Here is a 26,386-nt window from a genome sequence, read left to right on the forward strand (position 1 = left end):
TTATGTAATTGATATGCATTGTGATGCTTTGTCAAGTTGTGGATGTGTTGTTAGGATGGTTTTGGTGATTCTCTGGCAGGTGGATAGGACCAATTATAAAGGAGGCTCTGCCGAAATTTTTTAAAAATTTAGGACTTAAAAAAAAATTGGTCGCCTAGAGAGTGGGCTTAACTGTTGTGTGAGTAAATGCAAGAATTGCAGAAGAGTTAAAATTCCAAATGATTCGTGTTTCCATGAGCTTATGATGGAGTGAGTTTAATCTCACCATGATATTACGACAGCAATAGAGTATATGTGTTGTGATCTATGGCTTCGAGCCAAGTTGGGGAGCTTGCTGTTGATTAGCTGATTGCACGGTTTATTACCTACGTGAATTCTGGTTATTGGCGTATTGGTGGGTTATTGCAGCTACGGAAAAGGACCATGAGTGGTAATTTGAGTAAATGAATTGTTGGATGCATGCTATGGTTAGCCTTATTGGCTCATGTTCAGACTTGAGGGAAGATTCATGATTTATGCCTCGTATAGGTGCAGGCTTCGAGGGAAGTGATCCCTCTAGGTGCTTTATCGAGAGGGTATTCATATGTTATAAAATTCAGTAGAGTTGGTTGCATTCGGGGCCAAGTCAGAGCTGGGTGGCTCTCAATAGCGGTCCTAGTTAATTCAAGAGGTAAAGTGTGGTGCCTAATGATTTTGAGTCTATAAGTACGGTTAAGAGTCAAGCTTTTGAAGCAGCTTATGAAGAAAGGCACAGAATGTTCTATGATGTTTTGACTTGCGGTGTAGCATTTGAGAGACATGAAATGGTCATGGTATTTGAGACAGCATGGTCTCGTGATTTAAGGTCACTCGGGGTGAGTTTGGTTGAAATAAGTTAGGTGTTAAAGGGAGATATTATTATTTCTAAGGCAATCAAGGATAAATTGGAAGGAAGTAGATTGATTAGCCATAGTTGAGTTGGTATACTGGTGTCAGTGATCGGTTCGTTCAGCGTGATCGAGTTATGCATGTGAGGCTTGTCGGCCGCAGTGATTGATGTTATTCTAAAGCATTCTTTTGTTAGGGCCTATTATGAGTAGGCGGGTCCCAGAAAGGGTTATGGCGGCTTGGACCACTACTTAGAGATTGGCATATTCGACGGTTATGAGAATTCGCCTGTATGTTGCTATAGTTCTCCTGAAGTGAGTTAAATGGAAGGTCTTATGTGATGAAGTATTAGCCTATCGTCGGTTCCAGAGTTGTGATGAAGATCGTGTCTATCTTATATCGGCACATGAGGTGCAATGGGTGGTATGGAATTTGAAGTAAGGACCAAGGTCGCAGTTTGGTCAATGAATGTGATGTCAAGAGCTCGGATGAGCAGTAAAGGAGTTTCAGAGTTTTGAGTAAGATGGGTATTGGTGTCAATATCACCTGAGATCGGTGTTCTGTGAGAAAGGCCTTGCATCCTGGTTAGGGATTCCTGATCGCTTTTCAGTGTTAGTGCAGTCGGTGGTTTGAATGTGCAGGCCTGTTAATTATTTCGGAAGATGGTGGGAGCTTGTCCCGCAGGAAGATTGTATAAGTGTGACATGTAGTCACTTGATTAATTAGAAATTTAAACCAAGTATGAGGATTTTGGTAATATCATCCATTTGAGAATTTATGCCTGGAGGGCACTCTGCTTATTGGGTTATAGACCTGTGAAATATTATTGGCCTAGCTTGGCACGATCAGGATCGACTTGAGGTCGGGGGATAGATTTAAATGTGGAAGTGAGTCTTATGTCAGGCCAGTTGTGTTTATTTCAGCAATGCGCTCTTTATGGAAGGATAGTCGCGGTCTTATTTCGTGGTCAGATAATTCATGTAAAGATATATTGCGATGTATGAGTTGTGAGACGGCTTGGTAAATTCCTTATGTGTTGAGGTTCCGCTCAGCGGTGATGTTATATGAGCAGGATGGCTCTTGAGACTTAGATCATGTATCGCACCTCAGTTGTGCTTGAGTTGTAGCCTATAACGCTATATGTTTCCTTGGGAATGGTATTATGCACCTTAGTGTGTTTATGACCGATATTCGGTATTTGGATGTGGTGAGCTATTCAGCTCGACGTGTATCTCCTTATGTGAGTCCTATATGTGGATCGGGTGGCACGCCGCCATGGGTATGTTGTTTGGATCGGGTTGCGCACCGCAACAGTGTGATATTCAGTTCATTGCCCATATTTGCTTTTATGTGTTCTGTTTCCCTGTTTTCTGAGGAAGTCCATGTTAGTGTGCAAGTTGAGTAGTTCCTCCCAGAGTTCGCCTTTTTTTTGTATCGCGTTCGAATTGGTAGCCCACTGGCACATTGTGGCGTCTTGTGGGATTTTTGATTATGTCCGAGGTGACTTATTGCCTGAGCAGTTCGTACTGGGTGAGACGAGGTTACTAGATTTGGGGTCAGTGCAAACTGATTATATGAAGTATATTATAGAGCAAAGATCATTCTTTGGTTTGAGACAAGGTAATGGAACTTGTCAGGAGTATAGATCCAATGAATTGTTGATTCAACAGTTGATTATGAATTTCGGCACATCTCTTCAGTCGTATCGGTGTTGTAAAAACTAGAGCAAGACCTATGTAGGTCATGAGATGCAATGGGAGCATCAGATTTGTGGAATTTCGACTATTATGTTTAAAGAATGTTATTGTGGTCCTATGAGTAAAGTGATGCAAAGTGTGAATTCAGCAAAGTTATGCAACCATGTTGGGTACAGCGTGTGGAGATTGATATGGTGGTCGTATGATGGAAACAGGCTTGGCAGGAAATTCAGGATGTTGTAATTGGACCTAATGACTTATTTGCTTGAATAAGGGAGTATACCTACAGAGTTGTAGAGCTAATGTGCTCAACTGAGTGGTGGTAGCACGGGAAGGTGCATGAGGTGTTAAACAAGTGATTTCAAACTACTTTAGTGTAGTTCTCAGCATGTTCGAGGACGAACGTATGTTTAAATGGGGGAGATTGTAATGACCCGATCGGTCGTTTTGAGCTCCGGCGCGTCATTCAGGAAGTTTGGATTCAAATCTAAATGGAAATTCTCATTTTGAAAGCTTAAAATTGAAGAAATGAACTAGGATTCGAATTTTGAGTAAAAGACCTCGGAATTGGGATCCGAAGGTTCCAGCAGGTTCATATGATGATTTCGTACTTGGGCGTATGCCCGGTTCGGGTTTTGGATAACCCGGGAGCGTTTTGACGCCTATTGTGGAAGATAGCATTTTAGAAGAAATTGCATCAGTTTGGCTTAAAATGCATTTCAGTGTTATTGATGTCCGTTTGGAATTCCAAGACTGAGCGTAGCTCCGTATGGTGATTCTGGATTTGGGAGCGCGATCGGAAGTGAATTCGGAGGTCCGTAGGTCATTTTGGAGTCGTTTGGCTAAATATAGAAATTTGAATGTTTTTGAGAAAATTCGACCCGAAATGGAAATTTTGATATCGGGGTCGGAATGCGATTCCGAAAATTGGGGCAAGTCCGTAATGTCGAATGTGACTTGTGTGCAAAATTTGAAGTCATTCCTGAATGATTTTGGTAAGGTTTGAGACACTTAGTCTCTTTTAAGGAAGCTTAAGTTGGAAAAGTCAACCGGATATTGACTTATGTGTTAGAGCGCTCGAAATGCGAATTTTATGGTTCGGATAGCTTTGTTAGGTGATTTGGGACTTAGGAGTGTGTCCGGAATATTTTTGTGATGACCGGTGTAGAATTAAGCTTGAATCGGCAAAGTTAGTATTTTGGCGAATTCCGGTTGAGAGGTAAGATTTTGATCCGAGGCTCGGAATGGAATTTCGAGAGTTGCTATAGCTTCGTTATGTCATTTTGGACTTGTCTGCAAAATTTGAGATCATTCGGACTAGTTTTGACGTGTTTCGACATCAGATGTGAAAATTTGAAGTTTCAAAGTTCATAGGCTTTAATCCGTGGTGAATTTAGTATTTTTGCGTTGTTTTTGGTGATTCGAAGGAACAACTAACTTTGTGTCATATTATGGGACTTGTTAGTATACTTTGTTGGGATCCCATGAGGCTCGGACAAATTTTGAAAGAGTTTTTGGAAGATTTTTGCCGTTTTGAGCATAAATGTAATGATCTAAAGGTTCATTTTTAGTTATAGAGATCCAAATTTGATTCCGAGACTTCCTAAATTTTGATAATGAATTATAGGACTGATCTGGAAATTTTGGTCTAATTTCATTAAGTCGCGATTAGGTTTTTGACGCGAAACATGAGTAATTGTTTAACGAGCGAAATGGATATCGCACTGGGCAAATAAGCTCCGAATTGAGTTTCGATTGAAGGGTTGTGTTCATATTATTATTTGTGACTCATAGGAACAAGAATCGTCTAATTCCAAGTTCGTATGATGGAGTTAGAGCCATTTTAGTGAAAAATGGCTGTGTTGCAATTTAAATTGGCTGCTGGTGCATTTTTTTAGCAGCAGTGAACAGTACCCGCGCGTGAACAGTACCGCGCGGGTGAACAGTAATTGCGAAAATCTGGGCAGTGAGTTTATATCCGATTTGGGTCATTTTTCCATCATTTTCAGTCATTTTGAGAGCTTTTGGACGGGGATTGAAGGGAGTTTCAACTGAGATCGATTGGAGGTAAGTTTTATGAGTTAAATACATGATTTTTTTGAAGAACCATCCTTGAAATCCATGAAAACATAGCCAAATTATAAGAAATTAGGGCTTGAGATAGAAATTCTAAAATGAAGATTTGAGAGGTCATTTGAACTCCAATTTTGGTAAATTTTATATGTATGGACTCGTGGCGAGACGGGGAATCCGGTGATGTGACTTTCGTAATTTTTCGAGAAGTGGGCCCGGGGCTCGGGTTTTGCAAATTTCGTGATTTTCGATATTTTTCGAGTCTTTTCGATTGAGTTATATTCCCTTAGCCTATTGTAATATATTCCTTGTGGTTTTGGCAAGATTCGACGCGCGAGGAGGTCGATTCGAAAGGAAAGGGCATCGCGGAGTAGACTTTTGGCCGTCTTGAGGTGAGTAATAGATGTAAATGCTGTTCTGAGGGTTTGAAACCCCGGACTTTCACATCGTAACGCTATATTGAGGCGTGACACGCACTCCATGGCGAGTGCGGGGTCGGATACTATTGGGGATTGTGACTTGGTCCATCCCGTGTGATGTTTATACTATACTGGTGATTGATACACATACTTCATTGATATTACTGGGCTTGATGCCATGTTTGGGGCCTTGTGCCGATTTGTAAAATCCTTCGAGGATTGATATTACTGCTTAGCATGATTTGCATATCATTTAATTTCAGTCCAAGGTTTTAAATGTTGTTTTGCAAACTCAGCCATAATTCTAAGTGTTGAAAACTTAAATGATATTTTTAAATGTATTCCGGGCTGGGAACTTCTGTTTTGTAAATGCCCAAGGGGCTTATTATATTATTTTCTGGACTGATTATAAAGTGACTTGAAACAGTGGTAACAATGACACTGTGTGATATACTTGAAACAGTGGTAACAATGACACTGTGTGATATACTTGAAACAGTGGTAACAATGACACTGTGTGATATACTTGAAATAGTGGTAACAATGACACTGGATGATATACTTGAACAGTGGTAACAATGGCACTATATGATATAAATTGGTCAGGTAACAATGGCTGACCGGTCAGGTAACAATGACTGACCAAGATATTGCGCTTGGGCTGTAGGAGCCCCTCCGAAGTCTGTACACACCCCCAGTGAGCGCCGTCGACGATAAATAAATATGGATGGCTCGGGCTGCACGCCGCAGTGGGTACTGGAATGTACCATCATATGCATTGCATTGCATTCATGTATTTCTATTTATACTGTTGTTTAGCTGCTCAGTTCCATATGTTGCTGTATATTTGGATTTTAGCTTACTTTGTGTATTTACTGGATTTTCTTATCTTCGGACTGTAGTTACTTTTATTACTCACTGGGTCGGAGTACTCACTTTACTCCCTGCACCTTGTGTGCAGATCCAGGGCAGTCTCAGGCTCAGTAGATCTAGTTGATCAGCAGATCCAGCTTCTGGGAGTATCGAGGTAGCTGCACGGCGTTCGCAGCCATTGATCTTCTCCCTCCTATCCTATCTCTTTATTTCCGCATTATCAGACTTTGGATATACCATGTATTAGGATGATATTCTGTATTCTAGAGGCTCAGATTCGTGACACCGGGTCCTAGTGAGATTATATTGTGTATTTTGTTAAATTCTTCAGTACTTTAATCTTGCTTAATTGATATTTCTTTCCGCTATTTTTGATAAATTGGGTTAAGCGTTGAATAATGGTCGGGCTTGCCTAGTAGTGTGCTGGGCGCCATCACGATCGGGATTTGGGTCGTGACATTTAGATGTACCTTACTTACCTTTAAATCTTGCATCGTATCTTTTATCTCTTTCATAACCTCCCTTCCATATAGGTGGAATTCACATCCACACCTTAAAGCTCTACTATAATACTTGCACATCATGTGCATACATAATCCGGCGAAAACTTCATACTGACTTCTTATGAGATTGGTACTGTTCTAATTACATTTATCTTAGAGCCATTATAGAATATGGTCGTCATACTATCTATTTTGTACCTCTGATATTTAGAGTGATTCTACAATTTTTTGGATCACGATTTCTATACTCATCGGGATCTAATAATCAGACTCCTAATTCATTTAGCTGATGTAACTCTTTACTTTCCTCATCTCTCTTAGCCTTTAAGTAAGCTTACTTTATCTTCTTATCTGAGGCTCAGGTATTAGTTAATACTTTAGCCCCTCGTGGATGCTATGGAACATCCATGATATAACCTTCTAGCAATTCAAGCTTTTGTCTGTGACATGGACTCACTTTGTTCTTTTAACTTATACTGGAGTCTCCATAGTTGTATCATTGTCAACATATATGCTACATGGATAACACTCCAAAATCTTAAGTGTGTTCATAACGTAACTAACTCTGGGTCATTGATCAAATAATTCCTTTCACGACTTCTCAGCCTTATTTAAAAAGTAAGCAATTACTTTTCCCGATCGTTCTGCCACTTGTTGCATGAATACTTGACTTATCTTAGTGCCCACGCCTATTTAAATTTCATGCAACTCATATGATCTCGAATATTACTTTGGATTTTTCTTCTCATTCCTTAGTCACGATAAGTGCTACTTTCTTATGGAGTGCATACAATATTATAGTGAGACCGCTGTTACAAGAGCATTTCTTCTTTAGGTCACTATGCTTATGTTGAAGCCTTTTCCTTATTTCTTCACCTAGTATTTCGTTGCAGTGCTTAGGGAAGACCCTCTGACTCTTGTAAAGCTGCGAGTTTATTACATTGTATACCTCACGGAAATTTTGATGTTCTTACTCGCCTATCATTATCTTTAGTTACTTACCTCCGCGCCCTTGTGCTCATAGGTTTGCTTCTGAATTAAAATTTCATTTTTCTCCCTATTGGAACTCTCTTTTATTTTCATAAAACATACATGGTACCTTTAACTGCCCTAACTCCTGCCTGAAAATTTTTAGACGATTGCGATCTCGTATCTGCGAGACTGAATTCCCTATGCTACGGGTCACTACATTTATCTTGCATGTTCTATTGATTTAGCTATGACCTCTTGTCTAGCGATAACCAGGATCTTCTTGAATCAACTACTAATTACTCATTGGTCCATTCTCATATCTATATTCTGCATAATCTCTCTTGGTATATCCTTTGTCTTAACTTACCTCTCGCACTAGCTCCTGATGTATCAATTGTTCATTCACACTTATTTATCAATAACATCCTGTCTGGGAGCTTTTACTGCCTCTCCCTGGTGTCGTGTTTGCATAATGTTCTAGAGTCACAACATATTTGTAGGATGTGAATACATGCAACATCATCCCTTTCTCCTTTTTACCATATTCTTCCTTTACCATTCCATAGTTACCTGAACCACTTAACTCCAACTTAATAATATATCATACCATATTCCCCTCTTTAGGGGAGTACTAAGATTTAGTACTACAACGATCTACCTATAGATATTTTTTTTATTCATCTTTGGCGTCTTTTCACATCAAGAGAATTTTAGATATCGCATTCCAACAATAATAGAATTCACAACAAAAGAATAACCTTTAAAGTTCATTAAAGAAGACGCTTCCCTAAAGCAAGCATTGTGAGCATAGTTATGCTTAAGGTACTAAGTGTGCCAGTTACATTAGGTGTCACCCTTATGAGTAAGGATTTCAGTTATTTCTGGTATAGAAGGGTTACCATAAGGCTAAATGATGTTCAATTTATCTTGTTCACTAGCCCATACTGATTTCTCTTACTCCGGGGGTCTAAATTTTTGTTCTGGTAATCACATTGGCCTCACCAGCTCATTTCTCGAAATGAGGATATGACTTTTGGCTTATACTCTTGTATTATCTCAAGGCATGTCACCTCTTGTCTTTTCCTTCACTTGAATATAGACTCTGTCACCATATCATATTATGATTTACCGTTACTACCCTTTTATCACATCTTACTCGTAATGCTTCATTTACTCTCTTCTTATTCTGCTACTAATATCTCTGTTTATCACCTTATTCTAAAAACTTCAACAAACTATTCTTTTGCTTCTAGCTCCCCTTGCTCTATCCACTGGCTCTTTGGGTCGCCTAGCATTCTCTCTTTACTAGGGACGGGAGCCATATAAAGGTAAATATTTATCCCTTCTAGGATTCCACTTCCTGTCTTCTAAATTTTTTTACACATTCTAGTATTCATGTCTGACTGTTCTATTCTAGAGTGCACCACCTGGGTGTCTCACAAGAAGATCTATTACCACGTTTGCACTATCCTTCAAAACTTTTAGCTAATGATCACAATCCATCCACCATTTTGGGTTACTCTAACCCTAGTTGGACCCTTCATCTATCTCTTAAACAATAAATGTTAGCTCCCACAGGGCATAACTAAGATGGGTGTGGCCAATTGTACATACTTCTGTTACTATTGATGGTAACTCAAATGTTTATATTTCTCCGCATGAATTTTAAAAACTGATAATCTTCACTAGCTGGATACCTCATACCCTTCTCCACCTTGCTTCTATTATCTGTTGAAACTTATACTTTTACCTTCTAATACTCCCATGGCCTGCTATTCGCGGGGTATATTAGATATTCCCGTCTTAGGGTCTTAAGTAGGAAATTCGCACATCCGGTACGCATGATCTGATATGGCCTCAAATCGGGCCATATTGTCAAGAATTCTCTCTCTACTAGTGCCCTAACCTGCTGCTGTAGTAGACCTCAGGCTAGCTATAATATTTCAATTTTCTAGCATCTCTATAATAGTAAACATAAGTCTTGGCTCGAACTCTTATGACTAAGCTATATAGCACGATGTGGATTTGAAAGAAGGATAACAGACTCCTAAATGCCCTGTAGCTTCCTGTTTATATAATGTGGTACACAACATATCTATAAACAAGGCTCTACTAGACACAACTTGTAGACTCCCTAGGATAGAACTACTCTGATACCAAGTTTGTCACGCCCTGAACCTGACGAGGCGTGGCTGGTACCTAGTACCATACTCAGCCCGAGAGTACCACTCTGTAACTATGAACTCTGGAGGGATAACCCTCAACTTAGGCCGATGAGGCCATATTATGAATCATATGAAAATATCGTCTCTCTTATCTGAGGGTAAACATACACAAAAGCTCATATTATATATATATATATATATATATATATATATAACTATGGAGGCTGACGAGGACGCCATGAACATATACTAATATAAATATTATACAGGACTCGTCTACAAGCCTCTAAAGATAACTGAATTGTACCATGGTCGGAACAAGGCCTCGACCTACCCATCAAATCTGTATATATAAAATTAACTTCAAGGTCTAGACTTGGTAACTACGAGGAAGTGGAGCTTACTAACCAAGCTAATGTTTGACTCTGTCTTCTCGGAGGATCTGTCCAAATATCAATGAGGACCTGCATGCATGAAATGCAGCGTCCCCGGAAAAAGGGACGTCAGTATGAAATAATATACCAATTATGTAAGGCAACATAATAACTGAAAGCTAAAACTGAACTGATAATATAATAACTGAAAGTAACTGGGAGTCAAAGATAATTTGAACATATACTTACCTGCTGATACTGACTCAACTCTCTCAATATAGTAAGTAAAATAGTTGTCCGGCCTTATAAGGCTCGGTATATGTAACTGCTCTGCCGTAGTAGGCTCGCTCATAGGCGCGCGACCATACTAGGCTCTGTATCTCTGCCATTTTGGGCTCTCTCATAGGCGTTCGGCCATAGTAGGCTTGGTATACAACTCACCATCTCATCAGAGGTTCCCAATAGGGGCCTGCCCATTGATTATACCTCGATGGTAGTAAAAAAACTATAATACTGTATATATAGACTCTTAGCTCTCTTGACTGGAAGAAGACAATACTCAATTGAATATGATGTCTCGATAAGGGAGAATACTGTAACTTATGAGACTAGGATAATGTATATAAATCTGGGAGTATGAACTTCTCTTTATGCCTCGTTATCAAATATATAAAATTACGAGATCATGCCAAAATGAAGGAAGGGATTAGCCTTAACATACCTTATAACAATCTTTCAAATTACCAAGTTGAACTCGCCTCTCGCACCTTATTCTACAACAATGACAATAATACTATCATTAAGTTATGAAAGGTACAACTATCGCACAACAAACGCCAAGCTTATTTTGTATAAAAATGGGCAGCATCTCCCGTATAATTCCTTACTTCCTCCAAATTCAAGTTAACACCAACAACACAAGAACACAACAATATCAACATATATACATTATTTTCCAACCTTATATACACCACAAAATACTACAAAACAGCCTAACACACCCCAATCTTTTTATACACAAAACGACTACCATAGTAGTGTCAAACGACCCAAAAATATTATGACGTACAACCATCCCTCCACCCTGAATTTATGTGGTGTTTCTCCACACCCTTCCTCCTCCAAAACTCCAGAAAACTGTAGTAAAACATGCAGTCTAACAGCAACACAAAACAGTCCACAAAACAGTCCGCTACAAGTGAATAACTTGAACTCACGGCTTCCGATTACCGTCCCATGAGTTCTTACAACTATAGAACGACTTACCATAACTTTACAGCAGAAAAATAGATGAAATAGATCAGTAAAATTACCTTATTTGTTGGATAACTCAGCTCATATCTTGGTTCTTCAAACTCTAGATTTTACTTCCAATTAGAACTTGAAAGGGAGAGAAAATCAATTAGGATTTGTGGGTAATTTTTGGGAGGACGTTTGCAGGTGTTTAGGTCTTGTTATTTGTGATATATAATAAGGGTTATATAGTAGAAGATAAGCCCTTAAATGGTCTCTTTGGATGACCCGAAATAGCCTTTGTTTGGGCTCTCATTTAACCATGTAGGTGACACACCTACTTATCACCTAGCAGCCTGCACAATCTCAGAAAAGTGCATATATCTCTATACTCTGATGTCGTATTGACAAACGGTTTAATGAGTTAGAAAGTGAACGCATAGAGATTCAATTTGATGGGTGTAACACCCCATACTTCTAAGTATATTGGGAGAAAAGCACAGTTACATCCGACCCAAATTTTCAGTAAAACTTATAAACGTAACTTGTGATGGCTTTTATCGATTTTTATTCTGCAACTCACTTGACTTCAAACATAACACACGATTATCATACAGCTAACATAACTCATAACATAACTTTTTTATCAAGTTAAGCACCCTACTCTCACCCCAAAAGTACATGTTATCACATTCCCAACTTGTCGACTTTTGACGAAATCTTATTTTCTTCAATTACTTAGCTTCTTAAACCTTCCAACCCTCTTTGTACTTGTTGTTCATGATCTTCAATGCATGTAACATCCGAGGTAACATGATAACTTATTTTATTTCCAAAGATGATCTCATTTTTGGTCTTACATCAATTGACTTAAGACGTACCCTTATGTACGAAAACATGGGGTGTAACAGCTAGACAGGTACCTTTTAAGTCCATCAGTGCCTGTTGGCATTCCGGAGTCTATACGAAATCCTTCTTATTTTTAAAAAGTGAAAAGAAGTGATGACACTTTTCCGAAGACCACGAGATGAACCTGCTTAGAGCCGCCAATCTACCGGTCAATCTCTATACTTCCTTCATGCTTGTCAATTGGTTCGCGATATCCTCGACAACTTTGATTTTATTGGGGATTACTTCGATCCCTCTTTGAAAGACCAGAAACCCCAAGAACTTACCGGAACCCACTCCAAAGGCATACTTCTCTAAGTTGAGCTTCATATTGTACTTTCTCAGAATGTTAAACATCTCTTGGAGATATTTCATATGATCTCTTGCATTAAGAGACTTAACTAACATGTCGTCAATATAAACTTCCATTGTCTTACCTATCTGTTTTTCAAACATCTTATAAACAAGCCTCTACTAAGCGGCTCCAGCATTTTTAAGCCCAAAATACACCACATTATAGGAATATGTGTCAAAATTTGTGACGAAAGAAGTCTTCTCTTGTTATTTCGGGTCCATCCTAATTTGATTATACCCAGAATAAGCATCAAGAAAATATATTAACTCATGCCCGACCATAGAATCAATCAACTGATCAATGTTTGGCAACGGGAAAGAGTCTTTAGGGCATGCCTTATTTCAATATTTATAATCTACACACATTCCAAATTTATTATTCTTTTTAGATATTACCACTACGTTAGCTACACAATCAGGGAAATTTACCTCCCGAATTGAACCTATATTAAGTAACCAGGTTACCTCTTCCTTAATAAACTTGTTTTTAACTTCTGCTATTGGTCGTTTCTCTGTCTTATCGGAGGGAACTCAGGATCCCGAATCAGCTTATGGACCACCACCTCTAATAAAGTACCTGTCATATATGAATGCGATCATGCAAAAAACAATAAACGTTAAATTTAAGAAAATCCATTATTTTTAACCTGAGTTCGAGACTCAACCGCGTCCCTAAATGGAATTTTCTTTCCAAAAATTCTTCGAACAAGGCCACTTGTTTGAGCACTTCTGTTGTTGACTTAGTCGCATCCATCTCCTCCAATACCTGAAAAGACCTCGGTACCTGATGTAATTCCGATGGTTCCTCGTCTTTATCATCTTCAATTGAAATGGAAGAAGGCATAGGTTCTTGTAGTTGCTATTTGCTCGTTTCTTTTCCCTTGCTAATGAAAATGATTACTGCGTTCATCTCCCTTTTAGCTGCTTTATCTCTTTTGATTTTCTTGATCCCTTCAAGTGTCAGAAAATTCAACAGTTGATGGTATGTAGAAGGCATGGTCTTCATTTCTTGTATCCAAGGCCTTCCGAGGATTACATTATTGCCCATGTCGCCATCTACCACTTCGAACAGGGTGGTCTTTGTGACTCCTTCGGCATATGTGGGAGCAAAATTTCTCCTCGGGTTGTCACACTTGTTAAATTGAAGCTAGCTAGAATATTTGTCGCCGAAATGATGTTCCCAATTAACTTCGCTTGCTAAAAAACTCTCCATTATATGATGTTGGCCGAACTTCCTGGAACAACCAAAGCACGCTTAATTTTAAAATTTGAAATATTAAGAGAAATCACCAAAGCATCATTGTATGGTAGAAGAAGTCAATCAACATCTTTCTATGTGAAGGTGATGTCATTTTTTGAGACTTCTCGGATCCTCTTACCATGAGTCATCGATATCTTCATCTTCTTTGCTGCAGAAAATGTCACCCCATAGACTTAGTCTCTTCTGAAGATCATGTTGATTGTCATCCGAGGTGACCCTGCTACAGGCTTTGATGGCTCTGCATTATATCGATTTCTCCCATAGTTGTTCTTGGTGTGGTCTCTTAAAAACTCTTTGAGGTGACCATTCTTCAACAACTTTGCCACCTCTTCTCGAAGGTGTCGATAGTCCCCAGTCCTATGGCGGTGATTTTCATGGAATTCACACCATAGATTAGAATCACTTTGGCTAGGATCCGATCGAATTGGTTTTAGGAACCTAGCTTCTTTAATATTTCTCATGGCCGACACCAATTCCACCATGGTGGTATAAAAATTATTGTGGGAATAACCTGGGATATGATGAATCTAGGGACCCTAATGCCTCTTTCTCCTGCAATGATCTACTACTCCGACCACGATCTACCATTCTATTGGAAACAAACCTATCTGATGACTGGAAACCTTTATTACCACGCCCATTGTACCTCTTGTAATGCTGAAAATGACTTCTAGAGGACCTCTGATCTGCGTCAAAATCATTCTTGAATTAATCTTGATTCCGGTCACAATTCCGTCCTTTGGAAGATACCGAGGATCCAAGTTGATCATCTTCTATTTTGATCTTTGACTCATAGCGGTTGGGAACATCTGTAGTTGCTTGAAATTCTAGCAAGATTTCCTTTAATTTTCGGGAGGCGTCAAAACTCAACGGGTTGAGACCCTTTGTAAATGCCTCCGCTACCCACTCATCCGGTATTGCTGGTAAATATCCTTTCTTTTTGGAACCGGATCATGAACTCCCACAATAGTTCAAATTCTCCTCGAGATATTTTAATTATAGCCGGCTTCCTTGCATGGACCTTTCTTGCTCCAACATGAGCTTTAATAAATGAATCTGCAAGCATTTCAAAAGAATCAATAGAATGCTCAGGTAAGAGGCAATATCAAGTTAAGGTACCCTTCTTAAAGGTTTCCCCAAACTTATTCAACAAAACTGATTCGATCTCATGCGGGTCCAAGTCGTTTCCCTTTACTGCCGTAGTGTAGGATGTGATGTGCTCTAGTGGATCCGAAGTCCCATCACATTTCAGTATATCTAGCATCTTAAACCTCTTTGGGATCAAGTCTGGTGTCGTACTTAGTTTAAATGGCAACTGCATATAATTCTTTGAATCTGGTCCCTTTTACACCAGCGTTGCTATCTGGATCTGATCCATCCGAGCATGAAATTCCTTTGCATTCTAATCCATTCGTTCATTCATTTCATTTATGAATCTCATGATCTCTGTTTGAAAGGTTCATGTAAGTTATTGTTACCAGAACAACTATCGGTACCTCCAACCTTGTCGAAATCGACCTCCTCAGGAGTGTTGTTATCGGTTCTTTGAACTATTTGATTTGCGGGAATACAAGGAGGAATTGGAGCCCTTCCACTGGCATTATTGGAAGCCCCAATAACGCGTGCTTCAATTCTGTCATCACCCAATCTTGCCTTAAGAGGTGATCCATAATCGCTTTTTATTGTTCTCTCAAGAGTTTGATTGTTTCAACAACATGCTCATCCTCCGCATCATCAGGAGTTTTGCCCCGCACATGTCGAGGATACTAACCTTCGCGAACTGGGGTTTGCTTCATGCCCTTCGTTGCGGGTTTTGCTGGTTGAATCATCACGCTGGAACACATCTTCAGTTCATTGTGTGCTCCAACATTGTAAATATTATTGACATCATTAGCTGCCATATCTAATTTTTCTTTTACTAAGGAAGGAAACAAAATTCGCTAGTAACAAATGAATGGATCAAAGCAATTACACAATTATAAATGCTCCAAGGTGAGCGCCAAACTGTTTACTAGTAAAATAGTACAGTTCAATTTATAGCATCATTTATAGACAAATGTATCAATTTGACACAAAGATCTCAACTAAATAAGAGCGAAAATAAGAGTAAGAAATAAAATTAATGGAAATACAAGCCTAGATATGGACTTAGCCTTTCTAGTGACAAAAGCGAGAATAATATTCAAGAATAAAGACAGAGAATAATGTTATGAAATGAGAGCAGAATATATCTTTTTTTTTGTGTACAAAATATTTCTTGTCTATAATGAATGTTAATTCTCCTGTTTATCTATTTAGGGAGACAAGACCCCAAAATCAAGCTCCTCTTGAATAAGAATAAAACCATCATTGATGGCTGCGTAACGGTTGATTCTAAATGTAGATATTCTATGTAACGGCCGCTAATTGAATGCTACCTGATGTCAATACTTTGAATCTTTGTTGTCGACTACTCTATCTTCGGGACTCATCCAACACTGGTCACATGCTGGCAACCGATATTGACTATTTGTTGACTCACATCCTACCTGTTTTCAGCTCCACGTGTCATCTCTTCATTCGTCCAATTGTCACTAACCAAATTTTACCGTATACAATTTCAAAACCATTGAATAGAAAAAAAAAGATTATTTAACATGTACTTTCTCTCTGTTAGTTCGTTCTTGATTTTTTTTTACTTTGCCTTTTATTAGAGACTTCAACGTGGGCGTAGAGTAAATAAGAAAAAAGGAGGAGCATGGGAAAGGAAGCGGGAATGAAAATATTGGTGAAGCCAATAGGTTAAAGAGAAAATTGCTGCGAAAAATAAGGGTGACTAATAATTATAGAAATTGTAAATTGCTACTATCATTTTATTCAGAATCATTATTTTAGAGAATTCTGAAAAATCATTAACTTCTAACCCAACTATTCCAACCTCCTCCTCCTCAAAATGGCGTTCCCTATTTTCGCCACAAGCTGTTGAATTCAGAAACCTTTCCGGGGCCTACAATAAATTTGCTTCTCGCTTCCTTCTATTAATTTAGGCCTCCCCGACGGTGTTCACCCTGTTCTGGTATTTGCAAAATTTGAAAATTTGTTTTTGGCTTCGTTTTGTGTTTAATTAGTCAAGCATTTTATTTATTCGAATTTAATTGTGCCAATTAATTTTATTTAATGGATTGTATTGACTGATGATATTAATTCCACACACACAAAAAAAAGAAAAAAAGAAGACGATATGTACGGATAAATCGTTTTCTTCATTTTGCTTACATTTTGTATGAATTGCTAGGCATTTTTGTTTTTCCATATTCTTAATTACTTCCATTATGATTATTCATAAAAAGAAACGTACCACAAAGATAGAGCTGTCAATATGGGCCAGTCCGGGCTAGCCCAGCCCAGCCACTTGGGCTTTAGCAATTGACGGGCTGGGCTGGGCTAGCCCACCATTTTGATGAGCCTTATAATGGTCAGTCCACCCCAACCATATGTGGGTCGCGGGCCCCCACGGGCCGGCCCATATCATTTTAAAAAATATAATTTTATATTTTTTCTTTAAGTTCTGACATACAAAAAGATAATTATTTAAAAGTTAAAAAATATCTTATTGGAAAAAATTCGCAAAACTTAATAACTTTTTATATTGTTCCAATTTATCACAATAAATACTAAAAAAAGTAAAAGACAAAACTATATTTCATTCACTAAAAATCAAAACTTAAAACAAACTATTCAAGAGAACGTTCATGATGCATATGAGATATCCAACACATCATCTTCATCAAACACATTTGAATCCGCTTGTGACAAGGTTGTCTTAACATCTTCACTTTCATCTACAATGCATATGCAATATTAATTAGTTAAATATTAAAAATAATTAAATTTTAAAAATTAATAATATTTAAATTCACATAATAAAATATTACCAGTTTAAGTTCGGGAAAACCTGTGCAGCCAATTTCAAGTAGTAACAAGTGTTTGGACATTTTCATAATAAAATGCAACTTTTGTACATTGTAAGAACACGCCACCAATGCTAAATGTTGATTCTGATGGTACAATGGTAATAAGAATGCTAAGTACATCTCGCACCATCATTGAAAGATCGTGATTTTCTAGAATGGTCCTTCCAATACATGACACCATCATCTCTTGAAACTTCTCAAGATCAAGTTTTGGTTCCTCTTAGTAAATATCCAATTCTGACTTTCCATCTCTAAAGGCAGTATACTTTTTATTTTTTATATTTTAAATAAATATTTTATTAGGCCCACGGGCCGGGCCGGCCCAGCCTCACGGGCCACGGGCTTACTCGGACCGGGCTTAAAAGCCTCGTTTTTTAACGGGCTCCAAAAATTCTAGCCCAGCCCTGCTAAATCACGGGCTGGACTGGGCTGGCCCAACGGGCCAAGCCCATATTGACGGCTCTACACAAAGAAGACATGAAATGATCTCTTATAGGAGTAATTTTCAATTCTTCTACTACAATACTGTATTTGATTATTGATTCAGGGTGAAATTGTTTTTCTTCCGCTATTCAAAATCCAATAATAATTTTACTTATAATACCAATACTTGTGACCCTTTTAAGTTCCCCAAGATTTTGTGCGAGTCAGTGAGAAAGCATCTTAAGGAAATTCCTATCTTTTCCCATGCATATTGTGACAACTGAGATACAAGAAATTAAAGCATAATATTTTTGAATAAATGAACTTTATCTTCAACTTATTTGCTGAGTTTCTCCTTTTTGAATCGAAAGTGCAACACAAAGGTGTCTTTCAAATAAAAAACATTAAAGAAAGAAAAGCAATTAGCTTTGTGCCACCGGCACACGTCCTTGAATATGTATTACAATATAAAAAAGATGGCTTTATTTGGCAAAATGATTGCATTAGCTGCCGATCATGTGATGGAAAGAGGCTTTTCCTCCTTGGCATATCATGACCAATTATATGCTATTAACATGTCACATGGATTGAAGCATTAAAATAATACTCCTCCTACGTCTGTATTTGCTTTGGTACTCTTACTATGACATTCATCTGATTTTCTGAATAGTAAATTTTATTAAAAGAACTTAAAAAATGATGTAGGAGTTCATATATATAGTTAAATGCGTTGTCCCTGAATTCCTCATTCTTTTTTTAAATGAAAGGAATATTAAGGAAATCAGAGTCGAAGAACAATGTCTAGACACAATACGCTCTCCAGATTTTCAAATTACCGATCAAATGAGTGTTAGGGAATCTAACTTTTAATAATATTGAGTTGAGACGTGGAGTGACATGGAAAATAAAAATATATATATATAGCTGAGTCCAATCTTATTATTATTATTATTATTATTATTATTATTATTATTATTATTATTATTATTATTATTACTATTATTATTATTATTATTATTATTATTATTATTATTATTATTATTATTATTAAACATAGTTTATCTGTCACCTTTCTTTAGTTTCAAAGTTTAATCGGCGCATGTGTAGACATTTGAAAGGGAATCAGCCTGTTGCATGCATAAGTGGTGATAATTAACGTAAACTTTTATAGCTAACTTTTCCGTGTCAGAATCCGGCAGCCAAGAAAATTGAAAATGAAACTGAAACTGACACCTTATGTATGTTTTTTCCTTAATAAAATGCAGCTAAAACCAAGATCCGATGAGTCAAATTTTCCAAGAGCCTAAGGGCTTAAAACCAATGCCAGCTGGATTTTCTTCTCATCATCAATCTTGCCGTGGTAAGCAAAGGAAAATGGATGAGCAAGGAGGAAACAAAGTGACTGGAATTAAGCAGATTGTAAGACTGAAAGAATTTCTAAGCAAATGGCAAAATGCCACACTTGGCCCCAAGGGAAACAACAACGACAACAATAATAATCTTGGATCATCGTCGAAACGCAGTAGCAATTCCCCTGGAGGAATATCACCTTCGATTAGTATGAGGCTAAGGAACTACAATATATATTGTGATTCGGATGAGGAGAGTTGTCAAAGTCCAGAGCCACCCCATGGTGTCCCTAGAGGCTATTTGGCTGTTTATGTTGGACCAGAGCTTCGGAGGTTTATAATTCCCACAAGCTATCTTAGTGATCCATTGTTCAAATTGTTGCTTGAAAAAGTTGAGGAAGAGTTTGGGTTTGATCATACTGGTGGACTCACTATACCTTGTGAAATTGAGACTTTCAAGTTCCTCATGCAGTGCATGGAGAATCATCAGAGAGATCAAGCTGCTGATCGTCATGACGTGGATTCTGGTTAGCTATTGTTTTTATTCTCACCTTTTCTTTTATTTACACTTCGATGGTTATGTTATAATTTTCTGCATTGCTTTAGGGAGTGAGTTATTGTCTCTTTATATAGTCATAAGTCATCCTTACCTCATAGGCTAAAATTTGGAGTTGAGTTAGATCTGATGTCCATTTTCAATCATGTGAGCTTGACTCATTCCTATTATTGGTTCTCCCTAATTGTACATCCAAGCTCAAGATAGGGGTCGACTTCTGACTTCATTCGACAGACTCTTCTCCTTCTATAAAGCGCGGGTAGCTTGTTTCCAAGCCACTGGCTGGAATTAGATAAGAAACAAGAGAGAGAAGCAGCTCAATTTTAAAGGTTAGACGCGATAGCCAGCGTGCAGAGGGAAATGTTCGGAGAAAAGCCCCGTCTCATGGTGCTTTTGTTAGGAGTTCCCCCTTTCCGGTATATTTTTACAAGTTCAAGCAAAACCGTAGAGAGAGCGGGCTACACCTAGCTTTTTTTAAGAAGGAATGCATTTGATTTTCCGATTCCTTCTTTCTGCTCTTCGCTTAGCTACACCGGCTTACAGATGCCTATGTCCTTCATGCATCTAGGAGTTCATACGAATAATGGCTAGCGGGATTTCGCATTCTATGTATATGGATGAAATACTACCTTTTATGCGATATATTAAATGTTGAACACTCTTATCGAAATTTCAGTTTCACAAGTAGCTCTAGATCATGTTCAGTCATACTCATGTGGGTGGAGTGGGAGTTAGAATGTCTCACAATGTTGAGGGAAGGACTATCGTCTCCATATATGGTCTTTAGCAATGATCGTCTTTTGAGCTAATTTTTTGGTAAAGTCCATTTCATACATGGCCATCCTCCATTTTAACATATAAACCTTGACGGTTTTGATGCAGCTGGATCTTCGCCAGTTGAGGAATGAGTAATTACCATGGTCGTAGTGATGATTGAATGTTTAGAGCTGAGTAATTTATTTTTCTTATTTTTCTTCTTCTGGTTAAAAGATTAGAAGGTCTCATTGTACTTGTATACAATTTCATCATTTCTATTCTACACTTATCCCTCTGAGCGTTCAAAGCTGACTCTGAAGGAGGAAAAGAAAGAAGGAGGGCCTAGGTAGTTATCTTCAGAAGGTTCATTGGCAAAAAAGAGAAAGCAGAAACCGTTGACCCTTTAATTTCTAGGTATTACCTACCAGAATTTATGAAAATCAAACTTGACAAAATACTGTATTCCTAGGATTGCCAATTTGTATTGGAATAACACTTTAATATTGTAAATTATTATCTTTGGTTTGTACAATATTTATCATGTCATATCTACAACATTGCATGCATTGTATTGCGAGGCCCTTATAGTACCGGAGTAATATTTAATTGAGAAGGCTAATGCTCTAGAATCATAACAAGAACCTTTTTTTTTTGCATTCAAACTAATTGACAGTATGGCAGTAAATATCAGTTTTTGCACTGCTACATTTATTTGAGGCAATTTGTCACAAAGATGTAGAAAGAGTTTTATCAAACAATAGGTACGGAGAGTTCTATTAAAAATGAAAGATCAATTCGTCTGTGCGCTAGGATAAGATTGTGTAATCTTAGTCTTAGTTCATAAGTAACATGCACATGTTTCCAAGCTCACAGGCACAATATCTGTGTAAAATAATTGACAGACTTTTAAACTAAAACTGCTGAAGTACAATTCTTATTAATGCGTTTGCTAAGGGATTCACTTGGATAATTGGATGTAAGACATTACTCTCTTCATCCAATTTATGTAGTATTTTTTGCTTCTCGGAAAGTAAGTTGCAATTCATTTCATGTTAATTAATATATATATATATTTTAATACGTTGGTTAAACTTCATATGGTTTGAATCCTGAAAAACAAAAATTATCATATAAATTAAGATAGAGAAAGTATAATATATAATTGTAACTATATCGATTTGTCTTGTTTAGATACTAGAGGAGTGCCGTCGGAAGATCCTAAATAATTTTTATGAATCTAGTACTAATCATGCCGAACTATGCCTTATAAAAAGGACTTAGTGGTCGATGCAAATCTAATTCGACTTACAAGTCAGGAGTCGAATCCCCAAGAAATTAACCTACTAATCACAACAACTAGTTTTGCAAGAATTCAAGTAATCAATCTTCAGAAACTTTAAATAATAACTTGAGTGGTTACTAACTAAGAGCAAAGTAATTAAAATGTTGTAAATTTTTAACTAACAGAGTAAATGTTATAAACAAGATTGGAAAAGTCTAGGATTAAGATTTTCCTAATTATTGAAGTCTTCCCCACTACGTTTCCTATAAATTTGCCTAAGTATTTTCTACCAATCGTGAGTACTTTGGGTGTCGTAATTCTCTTCCGAGCAATTACAACAATTTACTAGACGTATTCTTCCGAACTACGCTAGCTGGCACTAATTCACCACTCACTACAATCGCACCAAGCAGGTTTCATTATTCCTAACCCTACTTTTAAACCCTCCGTGTATTGATTCCTCAAATACGTTAGGAGTGATGTTGTTGAACAACAACCTAAATGCGTACCCTTATCCAAGTAGTACACACTAAATAAGTACAGTTAATTGAGAACTCTTCAATTAACAACAATGAACATGCAGTCGAACAAGCAGAGACAAATCAATGGCAAATTTATAATAAACACAGTGTGTTGGCCCAGGAACAGGTAAAGTTTTGAAGAATGACAAATGAACTCAGTCATGGACCAGGTCCATCTGGTGAAGCACAATCTTGATCTAAACATGTGAGATGCACGTGAAGGAGATGAGCGTGAAGAAGATAAGTCATCCACAATATCTCGTGATCTGATCAAAAAGGTTGCATATTGGATAAGGGGAGAAGGTCTCCTTATATGAAGAGAACATAATCCGGATAAAAGATAGTGTTGGAGTTTGAGATCTTCAAGGACTCAACTACGATAGAAGATCAGCAATTGAGTCCCAATGAAACTCTGATTACTATCCCATTAAATGACAGTGATTGGTCTCTTTTACAGATATTGCACAAATGCAGAAGTTAAACTAAATTGAAAGCAAAAGAGCAAAGCGATTTTGTAAGCAATTTATGTGAGATTTGAGTGTGCACTCCTGAAGCTACTTGAACGAGATAGAAGAACCAACTCCATTGTGTTTTTTCTTATTCTAGTTCAATTGTAGTAGGTGGTTTAAAGTTGTACCTTTCTAGCTTTCATAGAAGCAATTGTATTAGGTACTTTGAGAGTTCAAGTTATAGGCTAACTTGAAGTTGTCGCAACAGTTGAGGTTGTGTGCTACAACGAGATTAGAGTTAATCCTTAGGTTTACAAAGAGTTTTGTAAATGCTGTTTTGGCTCAGTGATTTTAGTGGAAGTTTTGGAAAATCCTACTGAGTAGTAGATCGTCGTTTTTTCACCTTTTGAGCCAGGTATTTTCCACGTAAAATCTCTGTGTTCTTTATTTTATGTACTTTTAATTCCGCAAACAATAGTAGTTAGAACACCTAGAAGAACCTGGTTCTTCAAGATCGAAAATTGGGTACCACACAAATCACCCCCTTTTTGTGTGGTATTGACACTTAAAACATCAATTGGTATCAGAGCGGGTTATCTTTGAAGAGGCTAACACCTTAGGAAAAGATCAACATGAGTGCACCACCTGGGAACTGGGTAGGGCAATCCATTGCTAGGCCTCCACTTTTCAATGGTCAGTACTATTCTTCATGGAAGAACATGATGAGGGATCACATAATAGGAGAAGACTATGAACTCTGGGACATAGTCACTAATGATCCTCTAGCAACTACAAAGAAGAATGCTGAAGGAGTGGATGTGCCAAAGACAAGGGCTGACTGCACTGCTGAAGACCTGAAGAAGTGGGAGAAAAATGCCAAGACCAAGAAATGGCTTGTATGTGGACTATGTCCAGATGAGTACAATAGAATTCCAAGCTGTACTACTGCTAAGGAAATCTGGGACACTTTGCAAGTGGCTCATGAAGGAACACCTCAAGTGAAGAGGTCCATAGGAACAATGTTGTACTCCTAGTATGAGAACTTCACCATGAAGGAAGGAGAAACCATCCAAGAGAAGTATACAAGGTCCACCATATTGACAAATGAACTTAAATCTCTTGGAAGGATTATTCTCGAAGAAGACAAAGTTGAGAAGATTTTGACCAGGGTTTTGCCACTCTCTTGGGAAAGCAAAATCACTGCTATTCAGGAATCAAAGAACATTACTACCCTCAAGCTGGATGAACTAATAGGAAACCTTGCCTCCTATGAACTGAGAAGGCAGACCATGAAAATGGATGCACCCAAGAAGGAAAGAAGTCTGACTCTCAAAATTGTTGAAGGTTCAGATCTGGAGGATGATGAAATGGCCTTGATCACTAGAAATTTCAAAAATTACTTGATGAGAGGAAAGGGTTCTTCAAGAGTTACAACCTTCAACAAACCAAGGTCTCCTGAGAAACAGACCAATAAGGGCTGCTACAAGTGTAGTAAGACTGATCACATAATCAAGAACTGCCCTCAATGGGAAATTGAGTGGAAGAAGGAAGGGGCTAAACAAAGGAGCAGGAAGAAGGAACATGTTCCACCAAAAAGGAACATAGGATCAACAAAGGCTATGGTTGCTGCCTGGGAGAAACATCAGATGAGGACTCAGAAGATGAAGCTGGAGATGAACAAGCTCTTATGGCCATAGGAGAATCAAATGATGAACAAGAGGTAAGTATTCTTCATCTCAAAGACAAGATTAAATTCCTGTCTAAAGAAAGGTTGTCTGAGCTATTGCAAGATTTCATTAATAAGTTTGAGATAATTAACAATGAAAAGGAAGAGCTGTCTAGGGAATGTATGACCCTAAAAGTTAAGTACAAAAATCTAGAGTCTAGGGCAAATAAGAGTGAAAGTGAAAATAATGAGTTAAAGAACCAGGTTCTTGAACTTTACACTGGTGTTAGAACTTAGGTTTGAGAACTTAAAACTGAAACTAGGAACAGGAAAGAAGAAAGCTGATCACACTCATCTCACCCTAGAAGAAAAATTAGGAAAAATGAAGGATGAGCTATACAGGAAAGATGAGTAGATAAGAGTACTAAAAGAAAATCTAGGGAAGGTAAAACATGAACTAGACAGAACTTACAAATGGAAAAAGGCTTCTGATGCACTCTCCTGGCTACACGAACATCACAGTAACAACAAAAGAGGACTTGGTTATGGGACTCAAGCACCTAAGTGAGATCCTAAAAGCAAGTACCTCACTCCTCCTGAAAACAAAATTTGCACACATTGTGGCAAGACTGGCCATTACAAAAATGAAAGTAATGCAAAAGAAAAGGCCAGTCAAAAGAACAAAACTTTTGTTCACGAAAAAAATAGGCTGCCTGGGTGGGCTAGAAGGAATCTGATTTATCCCTTTGGGTCCTAATACTAACCCCTAATTTCTTTTTGTAGGTCCAAGTGAAGGGAAGCAGTCAAATATGGTACATGGATAGTGGTTTCTCAAAACATATGACTGGAAACAAGAACCAGTTCCTTTCACTTAAGGAATTAAAGGGAGGCAATGTCTCCTTTGGAAATGGAAAGAAAGGTGAGATCATTGGGGTTGGAAAGTTAGGTAAGAAAGACTCTCACTCTATTGAGAATGTCTACTTGATAGATGGCTTAAAATATAGTCTGATCAGTGTGTCACAATTGTGTGACAGAGGTAACCTTGTAGCATTCACCTCCACAAAATGCTTTGTGATTAATCTTACCACTAACAAGATTATTTTGCACGGAAAGAGAGTTAACAATATCTACATTGTAGATTTGTCCACTCTCTCAGAAAATGAACTAACTTGTCTAAGTAAGCTGGAAAATGATCCCCTCCTATGGCACAAAAGACTTGGTCATGCCAGTCTGAATCAGTTGAACAAATTAGTCTCCAAGGACTTGGTGATAGGGTTACCTAACATCAAGTTCAAGGAAGACAAAGTTTGCGAGGCCTGTGCAAGGGGGAAGCATGTAAGATCATCCTTCAAAAGCAAGAAAATGGTAAGCACAACCAAGTTGTTGGAACTGGTCCATATGGATCTCTGTGGTCTAATGAGAACCATAAGCAGAGGTGGAAAGAAATATGTAATGGTCCTTGTTGATGATTATTCTAGATTTACCTGGGTTCTATTTCTAACTTCTAAAGACGAAGCATTTGACATGTTTACTGCATTTGTTAGAAAAACTCAGAAACAATTAGGAAATCAACTTGCATCTATTAGGTTTGATCATGGAACTGAATTTGAAAATGCTAAGTTTGCTGAATTCTGTGATGAAAATGGTATAAATCATAATTTCTCTGCCCCTAGGACTCCTCAACAAAATGGAGTAGTCGAAAGAAAGAATAGGACTCTTGAAGACATGGCTAGGACTATACTTCTTTCTAGT

General features: G+C 37.9%; 1 protein-coding gene across 2 annotated transcripts; it reads left to right on the top strand.

The window, feature by feature from the left end:
* Positions 1 to 16,548: 16,548 nt before the first annotated feature.
* Positions 16,549 to 21,291, top strand: LOC104239193 (uncharacterized). Of its 2 annotated transcripts, none has more exons than XM_009793762.2 (3): positions 16,549 to 16,734; positions 19,321 to 19,931; positions 20,843 to 21,291. In XM_009793762.2, the coding sequence occupies exons 2-3, from the start codon at positions 19,337 to 19,339 to the stop codon at positions 20,866 to 20,868; spliced, it is 621 nt and encodes a 206-aa protein (XP_009792064.1). In that variant the 5' UTR covers positions 16,549 to 16,734; positions 19,321 to 19,336; the 3' UTR covers positions 20,869 to 21,291. The 2 variants fall into 2 exon arrangements, with proteins under 2 accessions (XP_009792064.1, XP_009792063.1); XM_009793761.2 differs by lacking the exon at positions 20,843 to 21,291 and adding an exon at positions 20,637 to 20,834 and having other exon boundaries at positions 16,558 to 16,734.
* The last annotated feature ends 5,095 nt before the right edge of the window (positions 21,292 to 26,386 follow it).

The sequence above is a fragment of the Nicotiana sylvestris genome, chromosome 5, assembly GCF_000393655.2.
Source record: "Nicotiana sylvestris chromosome 5, ASM39365v2, whole genome shotgun sequence".
Lineage (NCBI taxonomy): Eukaryota > Viridiplantae > Streptophyta > Magnoliopsida > Solanales > Solanaceae > Nicotiana > Nicotiana sylvestris.